General features: G+C 44.1%; 1 protein-coding gene and 1 long non-coding RNA gene across 3 annotated transcripts in view; one reads left to right on the forward strand and one right to left on the reverse strand.

The window, feature by feature from the left end:
* Positions 1 to 5,657, reverse strand: part of LOC121669285 — a 31,236-nt gene extending 25,579 nt beyond the window's left edge. The window contains exon 1 of the long non-coding RNA XR_006017692.1: positions 5,571 to 5,657. This is a non-coding gene — a long non-coding RNA (uncharacterized LOC121669285). The remainder of the gene's footprint in view (positions 1 to 5,570) is intronic.
* Positions 1 to 5,864, forward strand: part of EVA1C (eva-1 homolog C) — a 32,739-nt gene extending 26,875 nt beyond the window's left edge. For both annotated transcript variants that reach the window (XM_042038021.1, XM_042038020.1), the window contains 4 exons: positions 174 to 317; positions 3,626 to 3,697; positions 4,340 to 4,432; positions 5,325 to 5,864. In XM_042038021.1, coding sequence (XP_041893955.1) covers positions 174 to 317; positions 3,626 to 3,697; positions 4,340 to 4,432; positions 5,325 to 5,722 — 707 coding nt within the window. In that variant the 3' untranslated portion in view covers positions 5,723 to 5,864. The remainder of the gene's footprint in view (positions 1 to 173; positions 318 to 3,625; positions 3,698 to 4,339; positions 4,433 to 5,324) is intronic.
* The last annotated feature ends 4,346 nt before the right edge of the window (positions 5,865 to 10,210 follow it).

Here is a 10,210-nt window from a genome sequence, read left to right on the forward strand (position 1 = left end):
TTGCAGCTGACTTCCTTGCATTGACAAATCCTAATATTTAATACTGAAATCCTGCTTAGGCAAAGTTATGCCTGAGATGAGATGCAGACTTGTATCTCTAGTCTTGCATCCAGCAGCTCTCATTTCGGCTAACACCAGAGTCTTATATTTATTATATGTGTTTTTTCTTTCAGACTGTTTCTCTTACACAGCGCTGGAAGTGTTATCAAAAAGGTGTTATGGGAAGCAGAGATGCAAAATCATTGTCACTAGCCGGGATTTTGGAAGTCCATGCCTACCTGGAGTGACAAAATACCTTAATGTCAGCTATGCATGTGGTAAGAGCAAATGCACAATCATTTTCAAGCCCTCATTTCTGCTTGCAAAGACACGCATGTCTACATATGTGCACTGAGCCTTCCTAAATACGCACTTCCCTTTAACATAGGACGTTTGTAACACAGACACACACAATACACGAACAATCCCCTGGGCACAGCGGCACCTAACAAAGACTCTGGACTTAAGGAGTTTTTTGCTACAAAAAATGCAACCGACAATAAAATATCAAGTATGTAGTTCAATATTTTCGAGAAATACTATCCAGATAAGAGTCAGTTCCACAGAATTCACCTGCAACAGAGCTAGGAAAAATAACCTGGCATTGCCTGGCATCAGGGCAGGTAAAACAGTCCAGCATAATTGAAGCACTGTATACAAGCCCAGTCCTGAAACCTGATTCATGTGAGCACATCTACAGCTTCTCCCTCACAGAGGGGTTTCCTTTCTCATGGAAAGGGAAGTGAAGGTTTATGAAAAGTAAAGATTTGAGGTTATACATCCCTTGCAGGATTGAAACATACTTCAGCTCATTCCTCAGACAAGAGGGAACAGCTTTCCATATTGTTTCCTATAGACTAATATATTTTCATAAGAGGCAAGCAGAATTCCCTAAAATACTTTGTTAGGAGCAGCTCTACAGCTACATACTGCAAAGTCCCTTGGCTGCATCCCTAGTAAGTAGTGGTCAAAGGGCACAGGTTACCCGAGACATGCTTTTGAGAACAGCAGTGTAGGATTGATGGCCAGATCACCTCTACCTGAAGATCAGAGGAAAATGAGCCCTGAGAGATTTTCAGTCTCCCCCAGCATTGGTTGTCAGCTGTGAAAGGCAGTACAGTAATTCAGCTTCCTATTACTGGAGAGATACAGGAACCTGCCATTGCACCAATACATTAGATTATTGTGCAGCTGCCTTTATGAATGAGTTAATATAATTCTCTCCGATTAGCATAAGCATAACTACAACAAGTCATTCCTCTTTGCACATCTGTGTATCAGAAAAGCAGTGCGAGTTTATTTGCACTGGAGTTATGCATGCTGTTATTTAGGGATGAGGTTTTGCAAAAACACGTGGGTAACAAATAGTGTTCTTTTGTGCTGCTGGCACATTTGGAAGATTTTTTCTTCTGCCAAATCTTACTGGGCTGTGCAATGTGAAGCACTAGCCAATGATTTGCAGATCTGATTATTTTACAGATCATCTAATCAACACGGGAAGAATTTGGAATATTCCAGAATCACAGTTTTACATTCTCCTCACTAGAAGATGCCTGCTAGTCTGATGCTTCCCAAGATAATGCAAATAGACCTCCCCCTGTAATGACAGGAACGCAGCAGACCAGAGCACTTTTGTTCTCAGGGCTGTGTCACACTTCAAAGTATTTCTATCGTGGTCAGGAACGTGAAAAAACCCCATGCTGCCCCACCCAGCGGTCAGCAGCCGTTTAGGGGTAGTGAGTCTGGCTACATTTTTACATTTGCAGTTCATTCCTGACAGTATAAAAACATGGCAGGAGCCGAGAGGCGCTAGTTTCTTGAAGTCTCAGTGCCCCCAGTGATCTGCTCAGAATCATCTCCTGTCTGTGCAAGGTGGGACCTCCTGGCTCTTGCTGAGCCCGCACTTCAGGATCCTGGAATCCTCTCTCAGGAAACACGGCTCCTGTGGTCCCGCGAGGATCCACACTCCCTGGATGCCAGAGTCCCTTTGTGTGCTGCCTTTGGCAGCCTGCAGGAGGTGACTGACTCCTACTTGCCAAAGCAGTGCTGGCACAAGGTGTAGTACAGATGTTATTATCTTAATAAGAATTCCTCATGCTGGTAGCAGCTGTTCGGTTCAGCAACCTGATGTAGCCTATCCTAGTTAAGGTCCTTGTGTCTGAAAGGCACCGTAATGAAAATGAGCACTGCAAGGAGCCAGGGGCTCTTTCTGTCCATGCAATTTTGAATTAAACATTCCCCTACAATAAATATTTGAATGGTATAGGGGGAAAAAGAACAAGCAAAGCCCTGGGGAGCTCCCCCTGCAGGGGGAGCAGGAGGGACACCAGCACAGGGGAAGGAGTCCCAGGCCATGCAACAGGAGCTCTGGGTCCTGCATCGGTGCTGGAGACTGAGCATCCTCCCAGGACATGGTTCACAACACAGGCATGTTGTTCAGAATAGCCAGGCCTGCAAATGCAGACCGCAGGCTGGAAACAATCCTGCTCCCTGTCTGCCCCACACACCAAGGAAAGTATTCTGCCAGGGGGAAACAGCTATAAACTACCATGAGGTACAAGACAAAATAGAAATGAGCTTATTTACCCCTGTAGCTGTTGGCCTTCCACTGCAAACAGGAGCCAAGAGTCCCAAAAGTATTCCTTCATGAGGAAAGGAAACGGCTCTGACTTTGAGCCCACACAGAAAGAAAAGTTATGCTCACAAAAAAGTGCTATTTTTAGTTGTTTTCCAAATGAAAACTATGCTAAGCTGCAAACCTCAGCGTCTGTTTAAGCTGCAAACCTCTGTTCCCTTTAATTCTCTCAACACTGTTTCTTGGCAAATATTTCTATGTGGGATAGAGGTGAGTGTCATACTTGAAATTTCTTCTTTTTTTTCTCTCACAATCAGTCTGAAAATCAATCAATCTGGCTTCACATAGTACAGGAACAGGTGCCAAGATCTGGCTGTCAGAAGGGCCCATTCATCCAACACAGAATATGTGAACCGTCAATGTCTGTACAATGCACCTGCTTGTAGTTCTTTTATTTGAAGAAGACTGTAAACACTTATCAAGGGAATAAATTAATGAAATGAGAGAGATGCAGCTCATTTATTCCCATCCTCCCCCCTTTCCTCCTCAGCAACTCAGAGGCTTCGCAAATGACATCATGCAAGACTTTAACATTTATCTTAGAATTACAGTGAATTATCCTCATCCAAACCCAGTATCTAGATGCAACCTAGCATCTGGCTGTAGCCCAATTTATGCTGAAGTTAGAGGCCAATTTTGTCTCCATCCACTGGTTGGCACACCCTTGAGGGGCTGAAAACAAGGGGCAGGTTGCCAGGCTGTATGGAGTTGCACGGATGTTCCTGGAGCAGGCTGGTGTGTGTAAATCCAGTCACAGGCCCAGAGCTGCCCTGACTTTGCAAGAACCATACAATCATTAAGGTCGGAAAAGGTCTCCAAGATCGAGTCCAACCTTCAATACCACTGTCAGAAACCCAGTTAATAAACCCAGGGTTAGCAGAGGGATTTGTAATTAACTGGGGAGAAGGTTCTTAAAACTAACAGAACACAATTTGTCTTTTGTCTCTGCAGTTCCGAAATTTATCCTCACGGCTGTCAACCCCCTGGTCCCCGATAACAAGTCTTCCATCAAACAGAATGATGGTATGTACCACCACAGAATCAGGGTTTGGGATGAAGTAGTGGAAACCCTGCTGAAAGAGCTGCTTTTCCTGTTGGAGAGCAGGGGGACAGGCTGGGAGTGGGATGTGAGCACAGTCCTGCAGTCCCAGCAACGCTGCAGGAAGGGTGACCTGCCCAGAGCCAGCACGTTGGGAAGGGCAAAAGTGAAATTGTAGTTGTTTCAGGGTGAAGAATCTTTTACAAGTTCTGCCAACACCTGCTCTTTTCAAAGGCCACAAAGTTAAGGATGAGGCTGATGTGTGTACGCTATCCCCAGTAACAGGAGCACATGGCATGTTTGGGCTGGGAAGGCCATTGGAGAACCGTGAAGTTTCATGAAGTAAAATTATTTCAGAAAACCCAATGGGAATAGGCACAAGGGGTTTCACTTGGCAATAGGCTCCTTTAAATGAACTTGCCATTTTCTAGATGTTTGATATTTTCAATAATTTGTTAATTATACTGTATTCAACTTAGCAACCATTTTTTGGTCTAGTGTTCTGCAGCTCCTTCAGCACAGCACTGGCCTGCCTGTGTTTTGGGTGGACTCGTTAGCTGGAAAGTTACTGGGTGAATATGAGTTTAGTAGCTTCATTGAATTTACCTTCCCTCCTCGTGTCACAGGTGTCGACCTTGATCCAAGGGAATCAAGACTTCCAAAGAAAGATGGAACTATTGTTAGCTCTAACTACTTGGCTACATTTGCATACATTAGAGGTAGGAAAATGAGGCTGATACTGTTTGGCTCACTAGATCATGGCATTATGGGGAAAAGGGAGGACCAAATCCAAAGGTTACAACTAGTAATCCCACGTTTATGGTAATGATATTATTACAATATAATCAGAGTCTGGTTGATGGGACAATCCCAGCATAATTGATATTTAGGGAATATTTCCTGCCTTGAAGGATTCAAACTCTCTAAGCAACTGCAGCCAAGATATATTGAAATTAATATTTTCAGTTGGGACTGTTGGATGTTCAGTAGTTTTGTACACCTGGCCCTGACCTGTGAGAGCATTGGAAACACCTGTCTTTGGAAATGTTGGGCTGCGTACATACACGGATCGTCAAGGAGTAGTAGAAAGAAAGAGAGAGGGGGAGGAAGAGGGGGAGGAAGAGGGGGAGGAAGAGAAAAGCCATCCCAAACTCAGCCGTCTCTGCCGTGAGACAAAGCAGGTTTTGTGACTTAGCAACACTAAGTGCAAAGTAAGAAAAGTGCTACCTACTCAGCCTGGCCTGGAGATGCTGCTAAGGCCCTGCTGAGCCCACAGTCACTCTTCTCATGCCCCCTGTTTGTAAGGGTAAGGCCTGTTTTGGCAGGATGGCTGGAAAAACCAAAAAAGGTGTGCAGAGTTCTGGTAGCTGGTTGACAACAGCAGTGAGCTGCTCGTAAAGGGTTGGGGTCATGTTGTTATTTTACGATGTTATAAGCAGGCTGCATTTTTGCCCAGCAGTTTGGAGAGGCAGAGCTGGCAGGGTTGGGCTGTGAGTGTTGGGAGGTTTGGATGCCTTATGGCTATGGAACACTGCGGGAATTGCAGCTGGGGGTTTGTAGGCAGCCTTGGCAGTTTGTAAAGCAATTAAGCCCTGGCTTTCTTGCCTGCAGATCACCCCGAAAGAGCCGCTCTCCTGTTTGTGTCCAGTGTTTGTGTAGGATTATTCTTCACGCTGTGTGCCTTGGTGATCCGCATGTCGTGTGCTAGTGACATCCGGAAATTGCACAGAAAGAGGGATCAGCTGGTGCCAGAGAGTGCCAGAGCCTACGAAAGCAGTGAACAGGAGGAGGAGGAAGAGGAGGGGGAGGATTCCTCCCTTTCCAACACCCAGGGTGAGACAGACGGACTTTACAGACCTTCTTACACAGGTTATAACTCAGCAGAGGCAGCAGAACTGGCCGAAAGGATTGAACGCAGGGAGCAGATCATACAGGAAATTTGGATGAACAGTGGTTTGGATATGACACCTCCTAGAAATATGAATACATTTTATATTAATGAACAATAAATGGCTTATTTTGGATGACACCCTATCCCTTTAAAAAAAAAAAAAACAACAATGTACCTTCTGTGAAGGAACATTTGTATCAGTGAATATAATATTTGTAAAACAAAAAGAAATATATGCAATAAAAAGAGGGTTTCGTATCCTTGACTGTCTATAAATCCTTCTGTGAAAAACACTCTACATTTTTAATTTATGCTACAGATTACTTTTCATTGTAATTTGGGATCAACTGCCAAATCCATGTTTAGGAATATCAAAAAAGGTGGAAAATATTTAAGCAGATGTATTAAACCATCAGAACAGACCCGCCTGAGATGTGCTCCGGCTGCTATCTGTGCTGGCAAATCTGTGAAGGACAAGCTCCAAAATGGCTGCTGCTTTCATAAAAAACTCCTGACTTTGCCACATGCTAAGAACACTTAAGGGAAACATTGGGTTCATTTTTCTGATCCTAAAGCAGGGCTAGAGCCAGCACTTGAACACAGGTCATGTTCTCAGGATTTTTTATCAGTTCGCAATCTTCACTTGAAAATTGTTAGACTAGACAGATTTGGTTTCAGTTGGACAGAAAATGAAATCAGTAATGTATCTAAGCTGAAACCACAACAGCCTTCCTGTCTTAAAAACGTCTCCAATATTTTAGCTGCAGCCCACAGGGAATTTACTGAACAAAAGGAGGAAAAATGTCACTTCCTATTGGTAATACTTCATGGGTTCATTGTGCTTCCCCACTGAGATGCTGTGTGTCCAGGTAGAGTGTAGTATGAAACACTTGGAAAGAAAACAGTGACATGACTTGTCATTTCCTACTGATACAAAGTCGAATTAAGCCTGGAAAAACTTTAAAGGGAGGAAGGGATCTTGCTCAGATGACTAAGGCACAATCCTGTCTGTGCTCAACTGGAAAAATCTCACCACCAATTAGCATCCTATCAGCGGAAGGAAGAGAGGCTAAGGAGATGGACAGAGGGTTGAGGTCATCCAGAGCACTGGGAAACTGCAGGAGAGGCCAGGCACAGTCCAGGAGCCTGGCTGCATTCCCTCTGGGATACTGCTCTCCCCTTTCCAGTAGGAAGTCGTCATAACCTGTGCTATGCACGATATTGATTAATAGGTTTTGGTTTGGAGAAGCCCATGCCTTGGTCCTGAGGGTGGAAGAAGGCAAGTTTGCCTTTGGGGAGGGCTCTGGGCCAGAGTTGGCTCCTTCCTCCTGACTCATGGGGCAGGTGCCACCCATTTCCTGGTCAGATACGAAGGGACTGATGGACATCCCAACAATTCCCTCTGCTGACAGACCATACTAGTGAAAAAAACCTGATCCTCTTCTTTTACTGGAGCAGGCTGGGCTCTGACCTGGAGCAGGCTGAGGGCAGGGGCTCCAGGGCCCCCTGCTCTGCTGGGCTACCCAGAACTCTGAGTCCTGGTGAAACTCCCTCCTGGAGAGCCTGAGGCCCACAGGCCAGTTGACACCCAGCTGGCTCATTTCTGGAAGTTATCTGTCTGACAGTTAATGTTTATAGCCACTAAAATTTGTGCATTTTCTTCCCTCATTTTATTGGAAAGCCTCGGATGTCAGAAGCTGCCATCCTAACAAAAGCTGGGAGTTATCTTTCCTCCCGACTTCACTTTGCCCAAGGCTAGGTAAAGTCAGTGTGCCCTAGGGGTGACCCACTGAAGAGCACCTGGTCCAACCAAGGACGAGACTCCACAACCTTTCTGGGCAACCTGTGCCAGTGCTCGGCCATCCACACAGTGACAAAGTGTTCCCTGATGTTCAGAGGGACCCTCCTGTGTTTCATTTTGTGCCCAATGCCTTTGCTCCTGCCACTGGGCACACAGGTCCTTTCCCTGTTTTGTTCACTTCATCCACACACCCACCCATCTGATAGCCCTCCTTGGGCTTCCCAGATGAAACCAGGGTCTACATTCCTGGTGACAAAACAACTGCAGTGCAGCAGATCAGCAGAAACCAGTTTGCAAACTCAGAAGTTAGTCCCTTCCTTGGGGCAAAACGTTTCACTTTTCCCAACTCCCATTCCTCTCCTTGATTTTACAGCCTCAGAGGAAAAAGACCTTTCGTATTGAAATAGTGATTTAACAGACCTGATCCCCTCCTGATTTTCCTCCCCGCCTGCCACCACATGCTGTGGGCGGACAGTAAAAAATTCCTGCAGGTGCCAGAGAAGCAGCTGCTTCCCAAGATTTCCCAGCTGCTTCCCATTTCCCAGCCACTGGGAATGTGTTTTGAGGAAAAAGAAGTGCAGTGCTTAATAATGCATACTCGTTTAAATGGATCCTCCAATGTAGTGACAAACCATGTCCAAACCCCAGCTCCACAAGCAAGTCATCAGGGCAGGGGAAACAGCTTTTGCTCCAGGCTGGGAGGTCAAGCTTCACTCAGGATCTGTTCCTCTGACTGAACTATTTATAGTCTGAATTTGGGTTGCTATTTTATTCTTTTTGCATACACTTTCCAAGTCTAATTGGGGAAAGCTGTCAATTAGCAGTTCACCTCATTCCAAAATATTCACTGTTCACAGCAGTCTGAAAGTCAGAATGAAAAAAAACATGAGAAAACCTGATAAACAGACATTGAATTATTTGGATCTTTCTGAAACAACACCCTCTGCAGAAAAAGTATCCAGTAGAGAAAATAGAAAATTAATGAGGTATGCACTTACCTGTCCCAAGCCCTGAAAAAGCCAGCAGGTGAAGTGCCATAGCTGGAATCTACTCCCCCTCCAGGCTGAGGGCTGATGTATCCACGGGGAGGGTGCCATGGGGCAGCAGCAGTGATGCTATGGGAAGGACACTCAAGGCTGGCAGTGGGATGGAGTTTCAGCAGTAAAATCCCTGCAATTTCCCAGGAGAGCAACCTAAGGAGAAAATACTGCAAAGGAGAGCTTGCAAGTTGTTTGGACTATTTGGTTTGTGCCCCACACAAGGCTGTGGGCATGACACACATCTGGAAATGCTTATGACCCAGCATCAATAGCTGGGTCATAAATAGCTGGAAGGAAACATGCAATGCTAGTGTAGCTGTTTGAACTCGCCACTCCTGCCTTGAAAATGCCTCGAGTTTGTCACCAGGAATGCTGGGTGAGGTTGCAGGAAGCAACAAATAAGTCCTTTTTATTTATCCAGAATCCTGGGCAAGGCAGAGAACAGAGCAATGCGGGAAAGCAAAATCGTTAAAAAGGAGAAAAGGAATGAAACCACGTGTGGAAACCATTTCCACTCATCAGGATGGTGATAAGGCCACAAAACAAAAGGTTTAGCAATATTCTCCTGTGTGTCTCCTTTGGGAGAGAATGGATTTTCCCTCTGGAAGGGCATGGCTACTATTAAACTTCTAGAAATAAGTGGTTTAAAAGAAAGACAAAACACTTGCAAATTTGCAAACCTATGTGTGGTGTTTCTATCTCATTATCTCCTTGCGCAGTTAAATAGCTATAGGCTTTCCTGGGCTCCTGTACTCTTTAATCTTTGTCCAGTGAGTTCATTCAATTTCAGTCACAATAAATGAATCCAGCAGATCAACAAACACTGTTGTGGGAACTCCAAAAAGCATCAATGCTTTGGAAAGTTTGCTCAGCCAAATAAAAATCCAGCACCAATTAGAGCAGAGGACAGCAGTCAAAGGAGTGCAGAATCTCTGTTAAATATTTCCTATGCCTTCTTTTCCCTTGCTTTCAGAGGGGAAATAAGAATATTATAAGCTCCAGGACACTGATTTTCCTCTTAGGAAGTGGTAGAACAAGTGTTTTGTTAGAAAACTTTTTTGCCATGTGAAATAATTCCAAATAAATTTAAAATAAAAAATATTTGAAGTTTTGCAACTCAGAAAAGCTGATTTTTCTTGTAAAAAGCCATATTACTGTAAAGTTGAGATTCAAAAAAAACTACCAGACACAAAACTTCCCTAAAAATAAAAAAATCATCGATTGAAGTAAATCCACCATTAACAGTTCACTGAATGGCATTACTTATCTTTTCTGCATCCAATCTTCAAGCTGCGAGTTCAGCAAACACTCAACTTTTAACTTGATCTGTGTCTCTTCAACCATACCAATATGGAAAGTGATGATTTTTTTACTTCCATCTTAGAGATCGGGTCCTATTAAACTTGGGTTTATTTATTCAATCTACCTGCAAATGATGCTTACTTTTGTATACAAATTTCTGTCAACCTCTATATACCAGCAATAAAAACTAAACGCAAATAATGAAAATGAAGCAGTCCACAAGTATGTTACTCGTGTTTATACAAAAACACTTCCTTTAAACAATTATTAAGAGGCTACCTCATTTCAAAACGATGGTTTGGAAACAGCTATGTCGAAATGCGAACAAGCACATAAAAAAACCTTCATTCTCCCTGCATTAGTTGGGGGAAGCTCATCTCCTATAAAACAAATTACCTTCTCCAGAGAACACCATCTAACAGTAAGAATGAGAAGAGAGTATAAAGACCACTGAACAACACCA

The sequence above is a fragment of the Corvus kubaryi genome, unplaced genomic scaffold, assembly GCF_017639235.1.
Source record: "Corvus kubaryi isolate FWS band 111438036 unplaced genomic scaffold, C.kubaryi_AGA036_p1.0 37391, whole genome shotgun sequence".
NCBI lineage: Eukaryota > Metazoa > Chordata > Aves > Passeriformes > Corvidae > Corvus > Corvus kubaryi.